The sequence below is a fragment of the Parus major genome, chromosome 2 (genome assembly GCF_001522545.3).
Source record: "Parus major isolate Abel chromosome 2, Parus_major1.1, whole genome shotgun sequence".
In the NCBI taxonomy this organism is placed as follows: Eukaryota; Metazoa; Chordata; class Aves; order Passeriformes; family Paridae; genus Parus; species Parus major.
In genome coordinates, this window is record NC_031769.1 from 75,720,859 (window position 1) to 75,748,829 (window position 27,971).

The 27,971-nt window shown below is 34.7% G+C and overlaps 1 protein-coding gene across 8 annotated transcripts in view; it reads left to right on the forward strand.

The window, feature by feature from the left end:
• The window catches only part of CDH18 (cadherin 18), a 1,344,136-nt gene that overhangs the window by 1,177,186 nt on the left and 138,979 nt on the right, over positions 1–27,971 (forward strand). For all 8 annotated transcript variants that reach the window (XM_015653084.2, XM_015652999.3, XM_015653058.3 and 5 more), the window contains one exon: positions 2,142–2,622. In XM_015653084.2, the coding sequence (XP_015508570.1) occupies positions 2,395–2,622 (228 nt within the window). In that variant the 5' untranslated portion in view covers positions 2,142–2,394. The remainder of the gene's footprint in view (positions 1–2,141; positions 2,623–27,971) is intronic.

Sequence of the window (27,971 nt, forward strand, 5' to 3'; positions counted from 1 at the left end):
GTGGTGTAACAGTTTGCAGGCTCCCTCTTGGTTGTTTTGGCTTGTTTTAGGTTTTTTTTTCCCCTATGGATGACTTCTGAGAGGGAACAGATGCAAATTTTGGTTTAATAAATCTTGAATTTTTTTGGTAGCTTTTGCACTCATATACACATTTTTATGAGGCAAGAAATTTCCATCAAAGCTATCCCCACAGTTTTTATTAAAGAAAGTCCAGTAGCAATAATCTAAAATACATTTTAAATGTGCTATTCTGAAAAATCTCAATGCACTTTACATACCATTTTTAAGTTATTACCTGCTCCTTGTGGTCTTATGAATGGCTCCCAGGCATTTCTCAGGATAGAAACAAAAGGAAGAAAAATAATCCTTGAATGGATAAAAATAAAGCATTAATATTTTGTGAGATACTTCTTAATTTTAATATACATCTGAAGTATAACGATGACTAATCTATTTAAATAGCTTATCTGTATATATAGAAATCTATACAATGAAACTGCATGCCTCAAGGTAAAAAAATTATTTCTAACAAGAATCAGCAAAGAATGCAGGAAGGGGAGAAAACTAAGAAAGAAGCATAATGGAAATAAATGTGAGACCCAGAAGGGCTGGATTGTGTCTCTGATCTAACTTAGACATTATACAACATTTAACTGTAAAAAAAAATCCTATTAAATCACATTTGAATTTATAAGAGATAATAATTCTTCATGTTGTATAAATCTTTTCTGAGATGCAATCCCAGGATTTTAAGGGAATGGTGTCTTGGACTTCATAGGGATTGAGGGGAGATTACAGTGCTATGTAAATAAAAAGTCAGATAATGCTAAATGTCTAAAAATTTATTTCTTCAGTTGAAAATGCTATTCAGAGTTTCTTTTTGAGCTTCTGCGTAACCACAAGAGACTGAGTTCTTTCTTTTCTTCAGCAAAACCCACTGTCCTGAACTGAGTAGTAGCAATGGAAAATACATCCTTTCTGTCTATTTCTAATGTGCAGTAGAGTTGAAGTATTCTTCCATTGTTCTGATGAGGAATTGTTCTCGGCTAAGAGGTTTGGGTTTCCATTACTATTATGGACTTGAGACAAACATAAGTTAAAAGAAATTGTAGCCAAAAGACACCTAATAATTTTTCTTCCACTGCAGTATTTTCTGTCTGATTTCTAAATTCTTGTTTGATTATTCTGCAGGGATTTTGAATTTATTCTGTTGGTTCCTACAAAACCTAGAAACAAAATTAGTTTATTTTGTTTCTGTTTATGTAGCTTATGTTTCTGTTTATGTAGCTTTATGATACTCAATGAAAACCAGTATTAGAAGATTCCAATTTCTGTAGTTTCAGTTGCATGTTTTTAGGCTCCTGATGGACTTAGTGATATGGATATAATCTTTGACATCATCAGATAACTGAACAAATGGTTACCTTAATGTAATTGTTTCTCTAAGGTTGTAGAAATATTTTAAGAGCTACATCAACTTCCACATATATTCACAATTCACTATTGTAGAATAGAAGTTACATTTTCCTTTTTGAGGTTGAGAAAATATTGTCAATATACTGGAAATACTGATATCAAAACAACATGAACTTCTTGTCAGTATGACATAATTTTATGATGTCCTAGATGATATTGGTTGGAATTTATATAAAGCATGGGGTGTAAAAATGAACATTTTGACTGAAGGTTCCTGTCAGTATGCTCTAGTATTGACTCAGAATTTTCAAAGCCCATTTTGGTGGCATTCTCACAAAACCCATTATAGACTAGGTATTTTTCATCAAGCTGGATATCTGTGGGGTGTATAGAATATCAAAAACTCATGTGAAATGATTTAGCGATCACTATTTAATGACACTGTAGCACTGATTTTATTCTACTGCCAGACCAGGTCAATGATTTATAGGTAAAAGCCAAAGGAGCTGTTCTAATTCATCCAGGTTTTAATGATGTGAGTGTTTTCACAGCTTGTCGGAACCATGCTGTCTTACACTATTTTAACATAAACAATCAGGAAGTGCTTTCACGGGAGGGATTGAAAAGAAATTTTGAATACAACTTTGAGTGTAATCTAAGGTCAGAAACCTGAAAATTGCTGGTTTTAGTGATGAGTAAGTGTCTTTCTTTCCTTTTCATATTAGATAGAAAATGGTCGGCTGTGGAACTCAATTGTGAAGACCTCAGAAGAAATACCAATTTTTCCAGTCAGCTTTTCATAATGTAAATATAATTTGAGCTTTCCCAAATGGGCAGCTAAACCATGAACAAGCAGAAAAACCCAATTTGGACTGTATTTTTGAAGCAGACTTCACCTTCTCTCTCGGGAACTTATTGAAGGATTACGGCTGAAAAGGACAAGAGAAAGAAAACTTTGAACAGAAATCTTATCCTACAATGAGAATTACAAGTACATCTTGTATCTGCCCAGTCCTAGTTTGTCTCTGTTTTGTGCAGAGGTGTTATGGAGCTGCTCACCATGGCTCCATCAAGGTGACCAGAAATCAAACCAAACACATAGAAGGCGAAACAGAAGTGCATCATCGTCCAAAGCGTGGATGGGTGTGGAATCAGTTCTTTGTTTTAGAAGAACACATGGGACCAGATCCTCAGTATGTAGGAAAGGTAAGGTGGTTGTTTTCTTTTGGCTTTGTTTTTTGTTTTTTTTTCCATCCCCTGAAATGTGGCACTGGTAAGAGGCAAATAATTTAGCTCCTTAGATGGCACTTCCAATTTTAAAGAAAGACACCTCTTGGATTGGTGCATATATTTACAGTGAACTTGGCAATTGCCTGTGTATACTATGTTTATTATCAAAAAGATAAATAAAAGTATATAGGATGAAGATTCTAAAATATGATAAAATACTTTTCCTTCTGAGCTCAGCTAAACACAGTGACTGCAGTTGATCCTGTTACATCAATTTCCAGAACCCTGAATGCATGGGGTCACTGCTAATGGCTTTTCCAGACTATTTCAGAATTATATTCAGTTCTGCTTCAGGGAGTATTACAAATACAATCTAAGCTCCATAGGGTATTCATTCCACTCTGAGTGTAGGATGGAAAAGATCTCCTCCAAAAGGAAACCCTCTGTGGATTTTTTCATATGAGGAGGCACAAGGTGTGTTACTTGTTGGAGTTCCTCAGAAGTCTGTAAGAACAAGCCCAGCATTTATGTTCTGATCTATAGAGTGAGCTTCAGACATAAAATTCAGACTAATATAATTGAACTGAACCCTGGCCAGCTGAAGTCTGATTCATCATTTGTAATGTTGTCTGTAGAGCTTGTGTTTTAACTTTGCATTAAATAACACAAAATTCTCTATATAGTTTTAACCTGTGATATATGACTGAGGAAGTTTAGCTCTCCCTGGAGACTGTCTTGCTGCATTATGATAGAATTTTTTTCTTAGATGAGTCTTAATTTCCTTAATGAAGTCAGAGAAATACATAGAATATGAGGGATAAAGGAAGATGGTTAATGGGGAAGAATGGCGTGGAAAAATAATTATTTCATTTTAGTTTCCCTTGAAATTGGGAATTCTGAAAATTATACTGTAGAAAGATATGCAAGAAAGCCAGTAGGTTCTGAAATCACAGATGTCTGATAGTGAGGGCTTCCAGATTTGAAGAGTATCATCTGAACTAAAAATAGGAAGTGGAACAACTGTATTTAAGGGACTGTTAACACAAAGGCTGAAAAAATATTCTGTTATGACAAACTTAGTAAAATACTAAGGATTTCAGAATGCCAAAAGTTATTGAGATATGCAAAGGAAATGTAAACTAAGAGGCCCTTTCTAAATGGTTTGCATTGAAATAGAAGCTTTTAAAATGGGTAAGGGGACAAGGATATATGCCTTCAAACCACTTTACATGGATTAACATTTTCATAAATTATTTTGGAATAGAAAAAAAATTCAAAAATATTGTTGATACAAAGCTATGCAGGAGAATCAAAACGTTGCCTGGAAAGACCTAGATATTATGAATGTAATTTGGATATAGAAATAGAGAGTAAACCTCGTGATACAGAACAATTCTGTATTTCTGTTATACACTAGTGATTTATTGTAATTGACAGAGGAAGAAAAAGATCTTGTTGCCAGATCTAATGTCATGCCTTAAAGAAGGTAATATGATGCTAAGCTGCAAAAGCTGATATATAAGAAACAGGGATAAAGGGCACCGAAACCATTGTGGAAAATAATGTTAACCTATTTGCTATTCTGGTTATTTTTGGCCAAGAAAAGTGGATTTATATGTGAAGCTGTATAGGAAGAATGAAACATTATGCAGGGAAAGGAATGGAGAATAAAATACTGTTTAATAATTTCCACAAATAATAGCAGAGGGCACATAATATTCTATAAATACACCTCAGAAGAAACCACAATGAAAAATAAAAGCTATTTAAGTTGATTGCAATTTCACTTAAAAAAAAAGAAGGTTTCGGTGGCCATGAGTTAATTTAGAATTAATATTTAGTTAACTTAGAATGAAAACAAGAATGAATCAGATTCTGGAAGAGATTACTAACAGGAAGAGAGAAAACCAAAGCTGAAGTGGGTTCAAAATACAGCATACTTGTCTTTATGAAATCATTTATATATATGACTGCATCCCAGAACAGAAGCCTGGATTCAGTGAGCATGGTCCCTTTCAATTTTATCTTCTTATGATAATATTATATATTTTTTTCATCCTTTGACCACTCTATTAATGCCACATTTACAGAGATCAATGAATAGAATTTCTTTCAATTCTTTGTGGTCAAAATGTGACCGCATGCCTTGTTTGAGGATATTTCTCCCTCTGTACTTACCAGTTTTTCTCCCATTTTCCTCAAATAATTCCCTCTGGTGCTCATAATTTTCTACACTGAGTAGTTCACAACATTACTAAGCTTATCTTTGCAAAAGCTTTGTGGAACTTAAAAGCAACTGCACTCTATTTTCCTCTTGGTCTGATGATTCTGATAACCTGATTTGAAAAAAAGATCATTTATATTAGCTCAGGCATACACTTGTCATTTTTAAAAAGTGGGGGGAAAGCCTGGCTGAGTCTGTCATAATATTAGTAATTAACACAATTTCAGTAGTGGTCATTTAACAAAAAAACAAGACATTTTAGAAAAATAGAATTTTTACTAATGTTGCATTTAATTGTACACACCTCATCAAGGTCTCATTTTGCATGCCTTTAATTTAACATGTAATTTTCACACAAAGCCCCTCAATTATACAGGAAGTCAGTTCTCTTTTATTCCAGGCTTCTGTTGGGTGGCAGCATGCTGTCAATTCTGTCAATTATTAATTCTGTAGACTACTCTGCTTCACTGGTGAGAGTTTTGCCATTTGAGATCTATCCTTTCACATATTTCACACAAAATTTGTGAGTAACATCACAGAAAGCAGAGTCATTATGTACAATGGTGTTATAATGCTCACAGTCTTTGTCATGGAAATGCACAGTGAGGACAAGAATAGGGTAGTCCTGCAATGAAAATGGTAAGCTTTCTCATTCTTACTGTGAAATGACTGTCAAGAGGATGGATTAATTCACTGCCATCATCAAAAAAACAGTGTTAGGACAACAAGTTATCATTATATTTTAATATCAAGCATACTCCGCCTTCCCCATTATTCCTTTTTTTCCTAAGAAAATGTCATTTGGAGAATTGAAATCTGTGTAGAATTAATCCCTATTAACTGTACTCACAAGGTTTTTCTAGGAACATGGTGAGGCACAGGTCCTGGAAAAATGAGCATATTGTAGAAATAAAAAATGATCCTTTTGTAGGTATTGTCTGTGGTTTTCACATTATTGGGCTGGTTCCCTGCTGTTGCACTTGGGGTAAGTCTTCAGTGTTTCAGAGTATGTTTCACTGATTAAAGAACCCAAATAAATAGTTTTGTATTTAAAAAGGTGTCTTTAAAGTGTTTAAAAACACAGTGACTTCTTTTACCAAAATTATTAATTATTTGTGGACGGTTTCTGGAAAACTTCTGAATGATCAGTGGTATCTGGAAATGTTAGTTCAGATAAACTATCCACCTGCAGGTGCAAATGTGTGTGTATATGTGTCTGTGTGAGTGTATTTGAAATACAGAATCTGTAAAAATTTGAGTAAGGAAGATTAAACATCCTTGTTTCAGATAAGTAACTTGAATGCTTTCAGTTATATGAGACTTCTTTTGTGTGTCTCTGATGTAAATTATTCTAATGAAGTAACAGCCATGAGTGCAGAAAGGGGCAGGGTTAGTGAATGCGCTATGGCCTGATGACAAATCAGTTACGTGCTACACCAGCTCAGAGGAATGAAGATTTTCTTGCAAAAATCTAGAAAAACTTGGCCTGTAGTACTGCAAGCTTTTACATTTCTCAGTTGTCATGGCTGATATAGTTTACATTTCTCTTGCATTTTCTGCATGTTTCTAGGTTAGGTGACTTATGTGTCAATTCATGAAAAAAGTAGCAAATAAAGAATTTTAGGAAAGAAGTGAAGCAGACTGTGTTTCAGCCCATAACATCCTTCATATTGAACTTTCACACCTCTGTCTCCAGAGGGTCTGCTCCCTTTTAAAAGGATATTTATAAAAATCGGTTGCACTGAAAGCAAGTCATAACTACACATCTGTTGTGTTTTTTACTTTGGAGAGGGAAGTAAGCAGTGATTAAACAAAAATCGCTGTGGATTTGGGGCTGAGTCATGCTATTAAGACTGAATAGCAGTGGAATATGATGCACAAGACTGATAATTTATCTGTGAACCCTTTGTATCTCTGAAATATCAAACCTATACCTCTTAATCCACTTCAGATGTCCTCTGAAGAGTAAATAGGAATTACTGTTCAGGTATGCAGATCTGCGTTGGTGTCCAACTGCTTTTTTCTTCCCTTATTTGGGGGATGGCACTTTACTTAGTTCTTACATCTTTACCTGTAATGCAAAAATGTTTCAGATTTATGTTGATGTAGGAGACAAGGAAGTATAGAACAGTTGTAAATGAGTGTGAATACAGGAAAGGGGAGAGGAAAGTAACAATTAATGTCTTGAAATGTATGTACTGAAAGTTAGATTAGGAAAGTAATCCCAGGTGTTTTATTGGATTTACAAGATAGTAATTATTTTAATTTATCATTTTATTTTTGAATCCATAAATACAGCATAACAGACTTGTCATTCAAAATTGTTTTTTCAAAGAAATATGTGACATGTCATTGCAATAAGTTAGTTCTCATACAAGACAGTGAATCTAATCTTCCCTGACCATATCAAGAGAATTTCCTATCTCTGATTTAATGACAGCAAGGGGACATTATATATGTTTTAGAATAAGTGCCAAGGAAGAAAAAAAATTGAATTTCAACAATTAAAACACTTTTATTCAATTCTAGAGGTATACATAAAATAAAGTGTATCAGACGTTTCAGTATATCTAGCAAAAGCAAATAGTTCCAAAATTTATTTTGATAAAAAGGAGTTTTATTTTATATTAGAGAAAATTAAAAGAAAAGTGTAGGTGACATAGTCTAAATATTTCGCACATGATTTGTTAGCCATTTTCATGCCTCTGTAAAGTAGACAAGTGGCATCAGCAACAAAAGCAACTTCTCAAATAACATACATCTCATGCAATATAACATGCTATCTTTGAGGTTGCTAGTTTTGCAAATAATGTATTTATATAAAATAATTTTCCTCTATACCTAGGGAAAATGTAGTAGCAAGAACAACATGAAGAATAAACCTGATATCAGTATAGCACAATATTATATGGCCTTATATCATGTTAGCCATCTCCTTTCTTATGGTAATTTTTACAAAAAAGCTAACTCAATATTCTTTCCACCCCAAAAGCTTTCCCAAATAAAAATGCATGCATTTGTACTTGTTTTGTCCTGAGTTCTGTTTGCATAGACAACTTTCCTGCCTCCTACTTTCATTTGACAAATGTTATTTGGCTCCCCATTAAAAAGTTGAGGGCACACTACTTGAATTCTACAAGTCATAAAATGCTGTGGACCTTTGCATTTTTAGTTTTGAGGTTTTTTTAAGTGGAAACTCTAAATATTCAAAGGTTACTTGGGGGAAAATCAGATTCAAGAGAAGAGACAGCTTTCATCAGCCTGATCAGTCTGACTTTCTTCCAGTGTGTCCAGCTATAGCTGAGGTTTCCTGAAGCATAACAATGACAGGAGCATTTTGACTTGACAGACCAACCAAAGAAATAGAAAAGCATGAACATATTGAAGTTCAGTCCTAGTCCAAAGACACAGGATAAAGTGTTTGTTTACCTTGTTTAACTTCATTTAAGTCAACATGAAATTGCACCAAAAAGAAACTGGCTCTTTTATGTCAAAACAGCTACATTAAATCTAATCTGTCAAAGTAATAACTGTTTTTGTAAGGAAGCTTTATAGAGTCTGTCAGTTCTATATTGTAAAACATCAGCTCTCTATGTGGAGACCATTATTTAAATTAATGGTTCAAAATAATTTTGTCAAGGTGATCTAATTTTCCCTGAAGTTATTACAGACTGAAGAACTCTGAACAAAACTTTATTTATGTGGGTTTTTTTTTTAATTTTTATTTTTAATATATTTTTCACTTCTTATCCTTTCATTAATTTGCCACACCAGCAGCCAAGTTTCATGACTTTTACATCTTCTCTACACTGAATGACAACATTGATGTAACCAACATCTTTTGCGTGGAGCTGCCGTTTCTCACTTAAATTGTTTAGCAGTAATTTTTTGAGAGGAAACCCAGCCTTGTTCCCTTTTTTTAATTATTTTTTTTTTTTATTTATTTATTTTTTCTTGTTTTGGTCATGAGCTGGTTTAACACATCGAAGCGCTGGCGCCGGGCCCGTGTCGGGGCTGCCCGGCCCGGCCCCAGGCGGTGCCGGCGGCTGCAGCGGCCCCAGGGCTGGGCCCGGCTGAGCCCCTCAGCCACGGGCGGGCGAGCGAGAGCCCCGGGGAAAGCCTGGCCAAGGGAGGGCAAAACGCTGCCCGGCAGCCAGGGCTGAGCCAGGGGAACCGAGCCACAAACAGCCCTGCGAGCCCCGGGGGGACAGCGGGAGCGGGGCTGGGGCCGGCAGAGAGCCGGCAGGGATGGGCCTGCGGCCAGGGAGAGACCCCGGCCGGGCTGGGCTTTCCCTGCGGCTCCTGAGAAGGCCCCAGGCTGGAGCAGGAAGCGTGTGGAGAAAGGATCGGCAAAAAGGAGCTGCTATGGGCTGACCACAGACCTCCATTCCCCATCTGCCTCTGCCCCTAGGGTAGAAGAGAGACACTGGTCAGGACTGAGGTTGGACTTGGGAAAAAGTCCGGTGGGGGGGGGAAGTTGTCTCTAATTTTTTGCATTTTTTGTCCTCCATATCAAACTCTATTTTAATTGCCAAAAATTTAATTCCATTTCCTCATGTTAAATGTGTTATAATGACTAGTCAGTGACCCCTCTGGTTTTTTCCTATGAACATTGCTTCATCTTATTTTCTCCCCCTATGATCTTAAAGCAGAAGACAGAGGGCAGCTGGGTTGGTGTTTAGGAGCCAACCAAGACTGACTCACCACGAAGCTGATGTGGTACTATGTGCCTGCTCCGTAATTGCATTTTTAACTTATGCCATACTTTGAATACAGAGCCTCTTAGACTCTGACATATATTTATATCAAAACTATGTAAAATGGCCATATAATTGGTGTCTGTTCAAAACAAAAACAAAAGTAGACAAAAGCGTAAAAAAGGTGCTACACCAATTACATCCATCAGATGTAGCAATGAGGAAACAAAGATAATTCTGCATATTTTTATATTAATCATGAGCTTAGTATCTTTGTTTTTTAAGGATATTCACCATCTAATTGTAAATCAATAGGTAATGATGCTGGAGGGATGCTGATAAACTCAAGTGGGAATTAGCATCTCAGTTACTTCTCAAGTATCTCCTTGACCTTACTGTAAGAGACATGCTCATTCATGTTCATTGTCTGTGTAACTTTAAACATCCACATGCCTTTATTGTCTTCTAAAAGATTCTGCTACATCATTTTGCTATTAATTATAGTTTATCAACTCATTCAGCAGTTCATTCATTTGCAAGATGAAATGTTATCTGGACATGGCTTGTTTAAACACTGACAGGAGCACTTCTGTTGAATGATTCAAAGTATAGTCTAAATAATTTTATTTACTGTATAACAAGCTACTAAAGTTTAAAAAGGTGAAGTTAATTGAACATCAAAATTAGGTCTTTTTTCATCTAGACTGATGTGACAAATGAAACAATGCAGAACAGGCTTTTATGGCCCACTTTTCTAAGGTGAAGATGCTATAACAGAATAAGAATTTCAGGTCTAGTGGTTTATTAATTAGGCTCAAAATGTCTTAGAGAAGATGAATATGAGACAGCAAAATTCCTAGACTGTATACAGTTGTATAGCTGTAAAGAAAAGTACTGAGATTTGTTGATTTTGAATGTGGCGCCTTCTCAGTAATTGCTTCTTAGCCTTAAAAGTTGCATTGGCTAGATGTTATCTTTCAAGTCCCATAGAAAATTTAAATCTAATTCCCAAATTGTATTTTTTTTGTATTCTAGAACACATGCACATTTTTAATGACGATAAAAAATGTGTGAGACAATTAGAAGTAAAGCAGGAGAACTAAGGTTTAAATCTAAAAATTCTCTGTCGTTTCTAATCATGTAACACACAGTCTATGAAACTAAAGTCACAGTGATGAATATTGAGATGAAATGCCTTTGTAAATCTCTAATTTCTAAAATACACTAGGGTTTTTTCCTTATAGTAGTGGAAAGCTCCAGCCTGTAAAAACATGAAAGCACTATTTCATAATGTGTTTTATTATTTTTTTCCTGACTAGCTGGATTAGCTCTGGTTGGTTCTTGGCAAACAGTTCTCATTTAAATAGGTATTCCCTAAAGTTTATCATCTGCAATTTAAACATACTTTAAATAACAATAAGAAGAACAGAGGCATCTTTGTTTGGAAAGTGCAGAGGTGGTATCTGCATTCAGATTGTGCACAATGGTTTACAGTCAAGAACCTGAGCAGTGATAAATCTTTGCATCGAAGATTAGAGCAGAATAATTTTAAAGTCATCTTTGTATTCTTGTGATCTTGGGTCTGTTTGCTAAAAGGTCTGTTCTCTCCAGAATTTTGTTGAGGTTTTCTAAAAGACAGGTAGCATGTATGGAGCTATTCAAGACAGAAGATAGAACTGTTATAGAAATGTCTCTCTGCAAAAAATTACTATTAAAGGACTTGGGAAGTAAATTCACCAGAAGAGCTTGTCCTAAGTCTGTTACTGAAGAATGGTGGTGTAGCTGTCCTATATTTGAATATTTGCATCAGGTCTTCATTTTTCCTCTTACATTATTTTAAAATTTTTCATCAGATTACAAACAAACAAAAATTCCAATCATCCGAGTTAATAGTTTGTATTCATAAACGTACACTTTGGAATTAAGTCAGGCTTAGTGTATAATTAATTTTCGTGGCATGAGATCATTGCATGTCCTTGTCTGTTGTGTTGTCAGATATATGTAACCTTAACTGTTGCCAAAACATGTTTGTTTTATTGTCTTCCTTTGAATTTTAATAATTGATATTTAAGCTATCAGTATAAAAAAGACAGATTTTCAAAGTTTCGTATGAAAGACATGCTAATAATTATAGTTCTACTGAAAAGATCTTTTCATAATATTCAAAGGACTTCACTTGAGACATTCTTGGCATTCTGAAAAGAGATGTGCTATTCAACAAACAAGCCTCCTGCTTTACATTAAGAAAGCCTGTTTAGGAAAGGGTTTTTGTATATGTTTGCAAAACAAGTAGAAATGTTTATAGCTAATATAAATATAATCCATTTTGAAATGCATGGTCCATTTTTATTTTTTTTTAAGCTTTTTAATAAATGTTTTATATATATATATATATATATATATATATATATCTTACTACTTAGTCTTAATTATAAATTCTAATTGTAAAAGTCAATAGTGGCCTAAAGAAATATAATTTTGGATTTGGAAGTATTACAGGAGCAATATTTCCACACTCTAGATATATGAATACTTTCTATCTGAATATTTTGGTTGAAATTGTGGCAACATAATTTTCAACAAATCAAAGAGCATCTAACATCTGTATGAATGCTTCAGATGTAATATTAAAACTACAAGAATATCAGCATTATCCGACTGACTGAAATAACAAAGTTGTTGTGATGTGTTGAGTGTGTTCAGATAGATTCTAAGACAGGAAAAAGTACAACAATAATGGGAGACTTCTCTTACTCTCTGGAATACAGATTTAATTTTACATTGAGCTTGAACCCTAATATCAAAAGGCTCAAATCATAAAAAATGTCTGCCTCATAAGTCATCTAGTCATCAATCTAAAAAAGAGGAACTAAATCTAAACTTAAGTGATGCAAGAAGCAAATGCAAAATAGACAGAAAAACATGAAGAGCTAAAGGAGGTTGGAATGACCAAATCATACAGTAGTGAGGGCAAATAAAGGCAGAGCCTTTAAAATAGTCTGTTTCCAAATGAGAGAAATAGAAAGGATTGAGAAATATTGAATGTTAATTGTAAAGCAAGATAACCCATTAAAGTGAGTTTGAGGAAAAAGTAGCAATTAGAAATTCTTCTTTAGGAACATGAGAATCTGGAAGCCTACCAGGGCTGCTGTAACAAAAGACACTTCTGGGACATGACACATCTAAAGAGAACAAAACAGGGCTGTTGCAGGAAAGTTAAAAGAATGCTTTTTAATATTTTTACTGTGGGAGACCTTGAACAGTTATTTTATGAGGAATGCATCAAAGGTGAAGTCTCAGACTGAGGCACTGTGGGAAAGACTATGAAGCAAATCAAAAAATGAACAGTAATTATCACACATACCTGCTGCAGTACTCCAGGAAAAAATACCTAACCAAATAACTTTGGTGTATAGGTATACAAAAATGCTTTAGTATCTGAAAACCAAAGTGTGCAATTATAGCAACACAGTAAACAAACATAAAACAGTCTCCAAAAATCCCCAAAACTTGCATATGGGGAAAAGCAATACCACTTAGTATTTAAAAGTATTTTTCGGAAGCAGAATTAATAGCTAGGTGACAAATTTTATTAAATATATGTAGCTGAGAAGAAAAAGGGGAAATTCCAACCATAATGAAGTCCAGCAGAAAAATCTTCCAAGAATGACTGAAATTCAATACAGATAAAGATAAAATGAGGCACATGAGCAGTGACCAAGTTGAGTAGTTTTAACTGTGTTGACAGTTACCACTCATTAAAAGGACTGTGAGGTTCTATGATCTCTAAGATAAAACTCCATCAGCTAAGTGCGTGGAAACAATCCAATGAACAAATTGAATATTAGAAATCATTAGGAAGGGGGAAAAAGCCCACCAGTAACTGTAAAAAAACACAGTGCATCTGTATCTCAAATGCAATGCATGGTTCTCATTTTCTGATCTGTTTCCCCAGCAAAAGAAATATTTCAGAGAAGAGCTACCAGGCTGATGTAGGGCAGTCTCTGTATGAGAAGTGACTAATTAGATTATTAGCCACATTTTTTGATAAACTCCATATTTTCAATTAACAACTTAATTTCTGGAATTTTTATATTCTTTTATAGCTGTTGTCTTTCTGGGTACAGGATTTTTTATGGGACAGGATGGCTTTTGAAGTCTGAATAAGATTGAATTCTTCTGACTGAAAAAAAAAAAAAATGAAGTGAGTTGCGTAGTGACATAGACAGTTTTAAGTAATATGAGCCAGGAATGCTTTTTCACTTTCTTTCCCTTCCCTCCTACAACCGGCAGGAGTCATATAAAAAAACTGCCAAAACCATAAAACCCCAAACCAAAAAAAAAAAAATAAATTACAAACCATAAAATTAAAAGTTGACTACCTAAAAATAAACAATGCAATTGTTAATGTATGAAATTATTGAAACTGCTTAGTATAGCATTATTTGATATTTAATGTCACATCAGTGCTCCTAATTAGTCTCTCAATAATGAATTGACATATTTCAGCAGGTAAAGACTATGACAGAAAGATAGTGCATTCAATAAATCAGAGCTAATACAGATAGCTCAGATAAATGCTACCAAAAGTCATTTTTGCCTGTCATGCACCTATATCACAAAAGTTATGATACTAAACATTATTCCAAGCTTGGCAGAGAATATGAGTAATGAATTCAGAATTTCCAGTCCATACTCCCTTCTTAGAAAACCTTTCCTCTACATGTCTAAAAGAGCACCAGCAAGTCTCGTTTTACATTTTATTTGGAAGAAATAGTTTCTCAATTTTCTATCTATATTGCTTGAAAACATAGTGACATGATTCTTTCCAGGAACAAGGAATAGTTTTCATACTTAAAGAAAACTGGCAATTTACAGTGACTCATTAAAAGTTTGTTTTTATTTAAATCATTATCATAAGGATCATGTAAAATTTGAATGTAGGTTCCAAGTAAAAGCTAAAATATGTGCAGTATATGGTAGCATTTCCTTAAATATTGACTACAGCCATGGGGAAAAAAATCCAACCCAAACCAAAAACACTCCTGTCTCACAAGTGGCTAGTGATACTCTTAGTGCACTGTTTAGGAGTGAAATCATATTGTTGTCTTGTTTGATTTGTTTCTTTCCAATTTTGACTTTAGGGTATAGATACCCGGGACTGTCAGAAAATCAGATCCCACTGAGAGGCCTCTGTGTGCGAGTCCTAAACCAGTGGAACCCAGAATTCACTTCCTTTTATATCTTTGCTCAAAATAAAAACACTCTTAGGTGAAAATTCCATAATTGCTCATAGTTGTGGCCACTTTCTTCCTTATAGAGCTATTAACCTTTACCTTGGACTATGTTGTCTTTCAGTATATTTCTATTATGTATTACTTTTCTCTTGGTGAATCAACTGTGGAAAGTGATAGTTTTTATTAAAGAGACACCTCTGCATCCCTCAAGTATACTTATTTCAATAAAGATATTGATAATTATTACAGTGGTTAATAAAATCACAGAATCACAGAATATGCTGAGTTGGAAGGGACCCACTAGGATTATCTAAGTCCAACTCCTGGCCCTGCACAGTAACATCCCAAGAGTCATACTATGTACCTGAGAGCATTGTCCAAACACTTCCTGAACTTCCTTAGGTTTGGTGCTGTGACTACTTCCCTGTGGAGCAGTTCCAGTGCCCAGCCACCCTCTGGGTGAAAAACCCTTTTCTAATATTCAGCCTGTATCTCCCCTGAAACAATTTCAGACCATTCCCTCAGGTCCTGATACTGGTCACCACAGTGATACTGGACGCAGGCAGTGAAAATCACTGCCTGCCCCTCCTCTTCCCCTCAAGGAAGTTGCAATTGCAATGTAATCTCCACTCAGTCTCCTCTTCTCCAGGCTGAACAGACCTCAGCTTCCCCCTAAGGCCTTTCACCATATTTGTAACCTCCTTTGGACACTCTAATAGTTTAATGTCTTTCTTATATTGTGGCACCCTAAACTTCCCCCAGCACTGGAGGTGAGGCTGCCCCAGCTCAGAGCAGAGCAGGACAATCCCCTCTGGCTGGCCATGCTGTGCCTGATGCCCCCCAGGACAGGGTTGTTCCTCCTGGCTGCCAGGGCACTGCTGGCTTGTGTTCAACTTGCCATGGACCAGGACCTGCAAGGCCCTTTCTGCAGCAATGCTCTCCAGCATCTCATTCCCCAGTCTGTCTGAACATCCAGGGTTTCCCCATTCCAGGTGCAGAAGGAATGCATATGACTTAATTAGGCAGCATATACAAATGTACTTGAGTGGAAATCAGATAGTTAGAGTAATGTTTCTGATTCTTTCCCAAAAAAGACATTTTGTTAAGTCAAAATGTTTTTCTCTGTCAGCCCTTGGTAGCAAACTTTAAAGCAAATGGCTTAAAAATCCTTGAGTAGAAATGTGATACAAATATCAAGCCACACAGGCAGCCTAGAGAGAATGTAGACGTTTATCTTCAGGCCCAGTAGATACTGAGTAATAAGTTAAGTTAAAGTTTCTTGAAAATCGAAAGACCCATTTCTGATATCTATAATAAATATCCTTCCCAGCCTTGTCCCCTCCTCTCCCTACCCAAGAAACCCCCACAAACAAACAAACAAACAAACCCCCAAAATTAAAACCACATTTTTAAAATGTTAACACATAATTAAAAACACATAATTAGAAATTAAAGACAACCTGAGAATTTAAAACTTAATAAGACTCTTACTCCAAAAAATTTGTCTGTAATATTTCAGTCTCTTGAATACCAAGTGCAGAAAGGGAATCTTCTCTGTGTAGGAGAGTGTTCCAGTTTGTCAGCCCTTCTGATTCACCTTGAATAAACTTCTTTTGAGATGTTCCTAATTTCTCATGGTATTCCCCTCTGTTGAATTCTTGCTATTTACTGTATTTTCTAACACCTGCATACCTCCCCCATTATCAGTAATATTAAGGAAGTGGAGGCAAACTTTTAAAAATCTATTCATAATCTGCAGAAATGCTTTCTCCTCCATCTTCATTATTCAGCTGGATTCCATCCCTTGATGAAATTTCTCACATTGGAGTTTCCACTTTCCAGTGATCTGTGGCTGCATTTCCTTCTCTTATCTTTCTTTGAGTTGTTTCACTTGTAACTCTAGAAGATCACCTTGCTGTAATTTCTTGTGGATCCTTTGGAGGCTAAGAGGATTGAATGTTCACATTATCTCAGCTCCACTGGCACTTTGTGAAAGATAATATAAATATGTGAGCATTATGTATGTGGGCACTAGAAGATGAATGAAGGCTATTCAATGCACCTTTCTTCAAATCTTTTTCATTCTGAAAAATACTAACTAGCAAATAATGTATGTTTCCAGACTATATATTACAGCTACATGTACCGCTAATGGGGAGCAAGATAGGGAAAATGTGAATGATTTTGGTTTGTATTGCTTACAGTCTTGCATCCAAAGATTCTTGGGAGATATTAATTCACCTTCACATTTTTCTGAATCTTCATTTTAAGATTAGTTCACTACATATCAAGAAACCCCTTCTCCCCATTCCAGAATGTATTAATTAAAATTTAAAAAAAAACCAATTAAAAAATGTGTACATGGAGTGGCTGTCAGTTTTCCTGGATTTTGTAATCACAACAGACAAATGTATTTTACATCAGACAGCTGCAGACTTGCTGCCAGTGTCTATTCAAATATGTCTGAAGGCATAAACCAAGAACAAAAAAAAAGGGACTTTAACATGCAGCGTTTTACCCTGAAGTGTTCATCACTCCACTGAAGCCTATAATTAACAGGTAGTCATGCAGTATAAAAGGGAGTTCTGCACCTCCCATTTCCTTGTTTTCTTCTTCTTTGTGCAGATTTTGTGCAGAGAGAAATATGTATCTCTATTGTATTGTTAATAGAACATAAGGACTAAAGTGTTGGAGATCTGCAGCTTTCTATAGAGTAGGTGCAGCATCTCCTATGATAATTAATAATATCTAATGTAACATTAACATGTTATAGAAGCTTATGTGGTTACACTGAGCTTCTGAGAAAACTGTAGCAAGCCACACTAATGTGACAATAATCTGAATTTCACAGACTGGCTTCTCAGCTGATGTAAATGGCAAATCATGGGATTTTTTTTCTCTAAATTGTATTTGATCATTTTGACACATTTGTAGGGAATTATATACAATGTAATTGTATGTTGAAATCTGTGTCCTAGTTGGTGTTTGTTTCATGTACCCTCTGAAGACTTTTTGACAGAAACCACTTATGAATTTAGTCTGTGAAGATCACCCAGAGGGGAAAACATGACTTGGTATAGTATGATGTTTTAAGGAAGCATATGTGGTTATAAGTTGATATGTAGAATTTGGTTTCTTTTGTGTTAGTCATTGAATAATATCATGTATGGAGCAAAAGTGCATGGGAAATACAGAACAGAACTTACAGGAGCGAGACAAAGTGCAAGTGTAGAGAGACCCAAGTGGCCACTCTGCAGTGTCTGTAGAAAGTAATCTCAGATCAGCCAGATTTCATGATGAAATTACAGTGAGCTTGCTTGGTTAAGATATTCCATCACTTTTTTGAAAGCCTTCTGCTTTGGGTCAGTGTTTTAAGTTCTGTCTGTTTTGCAGAAACATAGATGTCTTTAGGCTTTATATTAGTTATATGATGTCTGAATTTTGAAACAGATTAAAATGCTTACCTATGAGAATAAAATGGATGGTTTGTATTTAATATCTATGGAGAACAATTTTTTTAATTCCTTTGAAGTTCCCATATCTGCAGATCACTAAGGTTTATTTTTTCTTTGTTCCTTTTCAAGTTAAAGCAAAAGAATTGCAAATCTGAGATATTAGAGTTCTGAAAAAAATTAAATTAAAATAATAAAGTTTTGGGCTTCATCATAATCACTATTTATACTTTCCGAGAAGTTCACAGAATCCTGACTAACTTCAGAAAATTTCCTAAGCATTGAAGTAATGCTTTATGGTTTTTGTTAACATTCATCTGACAGTCAGAAGCTAAATTTGGAATTGACTTTTGTTTGATAGGTCTTTGTTAGGTGGCAGTAGCAAGATCTGGATGAGGTAATGGATAAAATAACGTGTGTTATTCATACACTGGGAGTTTCAAAGAGTGTAAAGGAACAATTCCCACCCATTCTGCAGAGGTGGGATGCCCAGCAGGGGACACACTGAGAAGTTTTGTGGCTGGATTAATTGTGCATGTGACACATACAACAAATAGAACTTGATTAATTCATTAACCAACATGTTTGTTGATTAGGAGAGTTGCAGATGTCTTGATTTATGGCCTTTAATAGTGAACTTAGTTTCCTGACAAGGAGGGAAATTGAGAATGAAAGACATTTGTTCGTAAATATTTATGAACCTCTACATTAGGGAGGAGATATAAGCCCCAGTTCAACTCTGAGTTTAACTATAGGACTGGAAAATTATATGTGTGTTTTAGGAGGATAGTTTTTCTTTCCCTCCTTAAAGTAAACAGAAATGTGGAACAAGAAGGCCAGTTTCACATTCTGTATAGATGCCACTGTTTCTTTTTTGGTTTTCATTCTATCAAAGGTGTCGAGAATATTTTTATGGGTCAGATTCTGACATGACATTTTTACATTGGATCTGATTATTATCTTCTGTAGAGCTACTTTATTTTGTGGATTCGTGTCTTTAAATTTTGGATGCTTACTATTATTATTTCTTTTTTTGTTTTCACAAATGCTTATCATGTTGAAATATATTAAACTGCCTGTTAGTATTTTTCCTTTTCCTCTGCTTTGAGGATTTATACAGTATTCTGAATGCAAGGTGGCAGTGGAGGGAAATAGTAACTGGAGTTAGGAGGTGGAACAGCAGAGAGCACTGCTAAAGGGTACTGCTAAGTCCCTAAGCAGACTTTTAGGTCTCAGACTGCCATGAGGAGCAGTACAGAAGTGCATTCTCTCATAGCTCAGGGCAGCCACAACAACACCACATTGATCAATAGTGAGCCATTACACGAGACAGGTAGAAAGAAAAAGGAACAATTATGTGCAGAAGAACTTGACAAGATGGAAATAACAGCCAGAAGTGGAAGCATGAGGACTGTGAAAGGAGAGTAAGGCTTCAAATCAGTTTTAGTTGACCCATTTATTTACCATTAAGTTACCCACTGCAATTATGAACTATAATGAATGATCCTAATTTAAATTACTCTGTCACCTCTCTGAAATCTTTGGATTACCAGAACAATGGAAAGAATTTTTAATTAGATAAGAGTCAGTACTGTTACATTTTCAATAGTATCTTATTAGTTGAGTAGTCCTAATGACTGACATTATCTTTCACAGTTTTAACATTGCCCTTTTACAGAAAGTTAAAAAAAATATAAAATACTGGGTTTAGAGTATTCAGCATGGTACAAATATCCAAGAGCTTTAGATTTTTTTCTTTCTGTTCTGTTTTGTAGCTGTAAAGGGGAAAGAAATTTTTGTCATGATTTGCTTAAATATGAGAAAATACGAAACTGCTCTAAATGAGAGGATCACCAAGCATTTAGGGAAGTCTCACCACTTTGTTGAAATGATGGGCAGGAGATAAAAGTATACATATAACAAATAAGTATGTAACTCTATGAGTTCAGATTATGCCATTTTATCTAAAAGTCCCTCTAAAAAAAATGTCACCTCAGTAAAACCATCTGGGTTTTTTTCAAGTGATGAATTTCTTCTGATGACCTTGAATTGTGCTTAAAGTGTGCTTGCAGAGTACAGCAGAATATTGCCCTGTTACGCGAATAGACATATATGATTAAGAAAGACAAATAATTAACATGTGATAAATTCTCTAATACTAATATTACTGCTATGATCACACATTATTTTTGTATGTAAACGCCTTATTCATATGGGACTAACCATAAATATAAATAGCTATTTTAAGAAATATAAGAAAATTAATAGATCTGTTATTTTCAAGCCTTATACCTCTCTAGAAATTTGTACTAGGAACAACTTACCTTGTTTCTATGCTTGGGTATTTTTGCAAATTTTGTTTGACTCAAGGAAATATGCTGTGGTAGTATTTCAGCACTCCTGTCTGCAAGACAAATTAAGTGTTGCTGATGTGTAATGAAATAATGATTCCCTGAAAAAAATGGACCTTTTTCTTATCCTTTATAAATGCTGCCTTTGAAAGTTAGAGTCTAATTTATTCATAGAGTTGAACCTTTACCTTTCCCTAATCAAGGAAGGATAACAGATTGAAAGGAGATGATTTATACATGAAATAGCCAAAATGCTTACTAAAAATTAGAAAGCCACAGAATTTTAGGTCAGGAAGAAACATCAAGAGATCATTCATTCCATAATGATAGTGTGCTATGGGACCAGCTATGACTAAACCTTTTCTAACAGAGTTTTGTCTACTCTGCCTCATTTAATCAGTACTCTTTTGCATCATCCATTCATTTTTTTTATTGATTTGTTCATTCATTTTCTCTCATGCTTTCATTTTTGTGTGTGTGTTTGTGGGGATTTTTTGTGGGATTCTGTTGGTGTTTTACTGCTTTTGTTTTATTTTGGGGTCATTGTTTGGTGGTTTTTTGCTTCTTTTGGGTGGGTTTTTTTTGTGATTTATTTTTTTGGTTTGTTTTTTTGTTTATTTTGACTAAGACAATTGTCTGTAAGCCAGAGTTACTTTTATATTAACTACTGAAATGACATTATCAGGTTGAGGATGTTTGAGAGGAATAAGTAGAATCATTGCAAAGTAAAATGAAATAATATCCAGAACAAATCAGGTAGAAATTTTTATCTATATTGGCATGATTTTTAGGTATACAGTCATTATTAGGACACTGGAAAATGTTCCAAGATTCCCTAGTGTGTTATCATTCATGCTGGACTTCCCAGGGGCCACTTTTTTTTTTCTGGAGCCCCTGAGCCAATGCATCTTTTGCACAGAGAGCTACCACTTCCATACAGAGGCTCCTTGGAGAACTCTTATATAAGAGTGTAAGAAAAAAAAGTTATTTTAAATAGTAGGTTAGTAAGGAGTATCTAGTCCAGATACCCCACCAGCTGAAGTTTTGAAATATCGCCTCTCTCCTCCTTTCGCATGAGTCAGGGGAACAGAGCTGTGAAAAAATTTGTTCTTCTACCATAAAGAATAATATTTTTATTGTCAGTATTATTATTAGTATTGGAGAGGATTGTCCAGAATTGGTATTTTTTATAACCAGACTAGTCTGAAAAAATTCTTGTATTGCTTACTATATATATATATATATATTGGAACCGACATTGAAGGCCAGCTGAAAAAATCTTTTGTTAGATGCATTCATATACAGTAAGCTGTGCTTGCTGCTGGTCAGGAGTAAGTGGGAAAAATTCATATTTGCTATAAAGAAATTTGCTGATTTTATATCAGATAGTATTTTGCTTCTATTTCACAGGCCTTCAGTTTTCCCTGGAACAAGTTTCAAGACCAAATGGAACTTGAAAAATAATTATTTACATAAGAAAGAAAAAAAAAATTTAAAATTCACAAAACAGAGCACAAGGTGTGTGTAGTATAAGTAGTAAAACTGCATAGACAGAGGTAAAGCAACAGCATTACTTTTGTAAAGACACAAATGGAATTAATCAGCAACTAGGTGTACTAATCCCAATAGTGGGCTGTGAAACCACTTTCTGGATTTTTATCATTAATTAAATTATGCTTTCACAAGGCTTCACTTGTCCTTGAGCATTTTCAGAATTTCACAAGCAACTATTGCCCTCACATGCTAATTTGAATAACAGCATGATACTGAAAGCACCACTTCCAGAGAGGAAATAAATGGCAGGCAAACTCATGCTTTACTGAATGTGTCCTTGGTGAGTTTCTGCAAAGCTGTTATCACAGACATATCATATGCTTTAAGATGATTGCTGGAAGCTTTCTTCTCTGTATTAGAAATTTATGTAGAATTGTGGAAAATTTCTTAATTCCCCATTCCAAAGAAAATTGTGAGTGGAATATTATAAAATACTTGTATTTCAAAGCTGTCTCGCTCAGCTTCACTGAGATTGTATGTGTGCTGTATATATAAATATGTGTACACTTGCCTTCAGAGAACTAAATGTGGATATTTTAGTGGGAAGGGGCTGGTTGTGTTTTTAAACTGAAAATGCAGTTTTTACCTGCCTATGGAGCCTTTAGATTTGTTTAGGAAAGACTGAAACACAGATGGTCCTGAGACAAGGGATCTCCTTAACTTTGTATTACTTAACTTTAACGGAAATTCCAAATTGGCTATCCTAATTCTAAAACAAACAGCTTTAGTTTTGGACTTATAGAAGTTTCCATAACTCTCTATTCACTGCAGAGTTTTGCACCCAATCATCCTTCCAAAATTTTCCATATCATTCAGAAAAAATTTAAATGCCCAAGTCTTCTGTTTAAATTTTCATATGTCCTTGACATGACAGTTTATCAGTGCATTCAGTGTGAATCCTGCTGAAGGTGGGAATGTAGGAACTGCAGTGCATGTAGACCATGTGAACAAGAGTGTTACAGGTTAGGATGCATACAAGAACAGAGTGTGAAGAGGGAAAGGGAAGAGGCATGATGGAACTTTTGAAAGATAGAGCAATGAAAGATAGCCCGAGGAGAAGAGATTGATGAGATAAGAATGTGATCTCTTGGGTTGAGGAGTGGGATTTCCTCTTTGGAGTGAAGGTTCAATACAGCAATCCACCTCCAGTTTATGAAATTTAAAAATCAAATAAAAAAAAGGTAACTCCACTCTGAAAAATCTGGTCCTCAGAAAGCTGCTCTTTTTGATCTCCTGTACCACTGAGGACTCGCAGCTTTCCTGAGAGCTCACTGCTCCTGCCCTCACCTTCCTTACACAGACAGCTGCATCTGAGGAAGAAATTAATAAAATAATAACCATTTAATATTTTGAGAACCATCTTACCCTGCCATTCATGACCTGGTGGGAATTAAAACTTTGGAGACCTGTAGTAGGTATTGCTTAAGTAGTATTTTAACTATGTGATGTCTGCAGATATTATTGGAAGCTGAAGGAGCACCATTGGTTGTCTCAATAGACCTCATCTTCAGAATAGGATACATTATCTCTTTTTGTTTATTTTCGTGTAATTTGAATCTAAACCTGGGTCTAAAGAGGAAACAACTCTTTTCCTGTATGTAAGCCAAAACAATCTATGTAATTCAGACCACAGGGTATTTGTATGGATAAGTTCTTAGTATGACTTTTTTAAGTGCAACCATTTGATGAATATATAAAAATAAAAATATTTAAAATACAGTCATTTTCCACTTTTTTATGATTTTATGCATTGTACAAAAAGTCAAGCATTAAGTAATGAAAGAAAATGTGGTTTTGAAGCCAATCTCCTACACATTATGACAAGTCATAGAAGACATATGCAGCATTTTTATTATAATTTTATTATATTTCTTTTGGAATTAGTTGTGGGCCAGATAGATAAAAAGTTGCTATAAAGTAAAACTACTTCAGTGCTAGTGTTACTAATCTCTAAGGGAAATGTTAAGTGTCTGTTCTTTAGAATGTAGATTTTCTTTTTTTTCTCTACAAGTTAGATCAAGTCAGAAATTTATCCCTTTTAGGAAGGATAAAATATACTCATTGGTGCTTGCAGAGGAACTGTTTTGATACAATCTTCCTTTTTTTTACTCCTACCATCATCATTTTTGTGATGTTGTATACTTATTTCGTAGTTTGCTCCTCTTGCACACATGTGCAATTCTCCAATATATGAATTTGTGTCTGAACAAAAGTTGTATTTATATTAACAGAAGAGGGGGGAAGCAGGAGGCATTCCTGGTTTTACCCAGAGTTTTCTTGAGCATGCCTTGAGAAAATGTGATATTTACTATGTTTCCAGCATTTGTCTGGGTTTTCTTTAGTTCTTAGAGCGCAACACTGTTTGGGTCAGAAGGAACATATTTCCAGCTGATTGTGTGATCTTAAAATTACCTTTTGAGGGGGAAAAAAAGTTGACCTCTTGTCAAAATAAAATTTTTATTTCTGCTGCCTAACCAGTAGTCATCTTTGTTGCTCTGGCTTCTTGTTTTAGGACTATATAGCACCACAGAACTTAGCAACCTGCTAGATCATTCCTTACATGGAATAAAAGGGATTTTAGCAATATGAGTAATATTTACTCACTTTAGGATGACTAAGTGAAAACTTGTATTCAAGTGGGTGTTTGAAATATCAAGCAATATGTTTTTACTATTTTAATTTTTTTACCCCAAATAAGAATAAATATTTTTTGACTTCTCAGTATAGGGTTAGGAAAAAAAAGACACTGGGAGATCAGAATCATACCCCTGGATTTTCTGCTGGGACATATGGGCACTTCCTCCTAAGATGTTTAAATGTAAAGAAAACAGTCTGTTATAGAAAATGTGTTAATGAGTAAAATATACATCCAAAGACTATATGTGCTGTATACTGATGCTGTCTTATACTGCTAGCAAGAATGTGTAATAATACATCTCTTAATGGTAATTTTAATGGCCTCCCAGAATGAATTATTTTTATATTACTTTCCCTGTCATTTTACACATACTGTTTTAAGGAATCACTTGTTTCTTGGCAGCCAATAGCTTTAGAGATTGTAATCCTATTCTGCCTGAGCATTTTTTGAGAAGGGAGAAGGTGTCAGAGCATCTCTGAAATAAAAAATTATAAAAATGATCATGATCATACATTACATATAGATGTAATTAATCATGATCATGATCAGCATACCCATAAGAAACTCTAAGGAGAAGAATATATTGCCTTGAAGTGTGAATAATATGCTTTTGGCTTATAATATAGTTTGAATACTGGTCCTGGAGAATGATCAAATTTTAACAGATTTCTTTTCATCCCTTATTTTAATAAGTGTTAGCAGTAAATGAAACATCATGTCTGGGATTCTTTACATATACAGAAAAAGAACATTAGTGCTACCTATTGGAATTAGATAATAGTGAACATGGCATAGTTCTTTCTTAATCAGAAACATAAGGTTTGTGTTAAAAATAATATGCAGATTTTATTACTGTTCATTTTAGTAAATCAATAAGCCTCTGACTTGCTTTGTTGAAATGCTTTCTGTTAAACGTTGTCAAACAAGGAAGGCAACTGGAAGAAAGTAGCTCTCAACTAGATTTTTCTTGCTTTAAATTCAAGATAATTCCATGGTCCAGATATATCTGGTCTACAGAAAAATGAAAACAAGTTTGAGCATGAAATATATGTGACTTTACAATGGACAGCAAGGAATATAAGTATTTTTTTTGTGAGAAAAATAGAACTTTGAGAGGAAGGTATTATTTCATTATAAAATATCCATTTATCTAAAGCTATGTAAAATAAATTCTTCTGTACACTTCCCATGTTTTTTAACATATGGGAGTATTTTAATGTAAATGTTATTGCTTTTACTAGAGCAATACTAGAATACCAGATGTTACATGATTTTACATCATGATGTCATTTGCAGATACTTCTTGTACATCCCATTATGGAAAAATATATTACAGCTTTTTTTAAAAACAGATATTTCATGGATTAAACACAGGAACAATTAAATATATTTCAAAAATATAACTGTGAGTCTCTGTAAATTGGGATGGCTTGGTCTCTTTGGTTGCTATTTCAGAAGTCTAGCGTATTTTCTAATTCTCATTGTTAGACTGTGTGTTGTCAGTCACAATGAAGAATGGCAGTTGCCTATGAAAAGAAGGAAATTATCTGTACTGGGCTGAAAAAATACCATGCAGCACTTGCAAGTATACTGTCAGGTGAGAGATGCAGCAAAACATTACACATTACACCAGGCCTCTATATGAGTGCTGTTTCAAAACACTAGTCAGTCATTAATTGTGATGTAAAACTGTTTTCTAAACGTTTTCAGAAGTTGTGTTTTACTTGTCTTGAAGTTGTACTGAAGTAAATATAAAAATTGAAGGGTTTGTTATGCATTAAAATCAAAAACTTGCATTAGTGGCAATCCAGGTTTTTATGGACTGCAGTGGCTCATGGTAAATCTAGAAAGACAAAAGAAGCAGTAGCACAGTACCACTTTGAAAAAACTGTCCTAATAGGTAAGAATTACATGACTAAAAATCCTTGAGCTCAGAAATTGTATTTATTTATTCTTGGAAATGCTTGTGTGAAATAGTGAAATACAGAGAAAATATTCTTAAATTTCCCTGGTTTACATTCATAAGGGTTCCAGAAATTTTTTGTAACGGCCCATAAAAAGCACGATGAAGTTAAGGTAAGTTGTTTCCATTCCTATTCCCGGCTTTGGTATGTTTCTAATTTTTTATTCCTACTTGTGAAAGTATAGTCATCTTTGTAACAGTCAGGATCACTTTGTCATTTTGTTATTGCAGTCATTACATGACATATCTGTGGAGAGGGCTGGTGATAAGTTTCTGCTCTGAACATGAACCTTCTGACTTACACAACAAAGATGTTCAAAATAGCAGAACTGGAATTTTCATTATCAATGGATTTTGAGGCACAGATGATCTTTCAAATTTGTGGAGACATTCTCTCAACGTGATACTGAATTTTTTTTACTGCGTCATGTAGTACTTCTTTTTTCTAGCAAACAGGAAGAGTTCTGCATTAGAGGAAGAAGAAAAGTGTCTATAATCAGAAAAAAAATATTGTCTTCTAACAGAGATGCAGATGAAGGGTGATCAGTTGTGAGAATTGTAATTGAAACTCTGTACAGAACCAGGTTTGGTTTTTTTACAAAAATAAATTTCAGCCAACAAGCTGACCACATGAATGAGATTAAATCACATTCCATATTCAAAAACAGAACATGATTTTAAGGGTTTAATACTGTATAAACTGTGAATCAATACCCCAAGAAATTAATATTTTTATATTCAATGTTATGACTCCACTTCCTAATAATTCAAAGGTATTTAACAAAGAATCATAACAAATAAAGTGACCAAAAGAAAAAATCATTTCAATAATGAAAACATGTATTTATTTTACCTGGAAAATGCATTAATATGCTTTGGTAGGGAGTTCACAAAAATATGGAGATTAAATCCTTTTTAAACAATGATATATGCAGTCCCTGATGGCACATAGTGGTACATTCTTTTCAGTTTCTTCAGAATGAAACAACTTTTTCACCTGAAATAGAAGCCATTGGACAGTAGCTAACCTGTTTTCTTTACACAGTCTTAAAAATTTCTCAGCAAATTTGCTTCAAAGACATCAAACTCAAAAATGTGTGAAAGCTTTTTTGGAAGGATGGGATAAAAGGAAGCTGCTAAATTAATTATCTCTCCTTGATCTTTTCCTCATAATATTTTTTTGCTAATCAAACTCTGTAATTGAGTAAG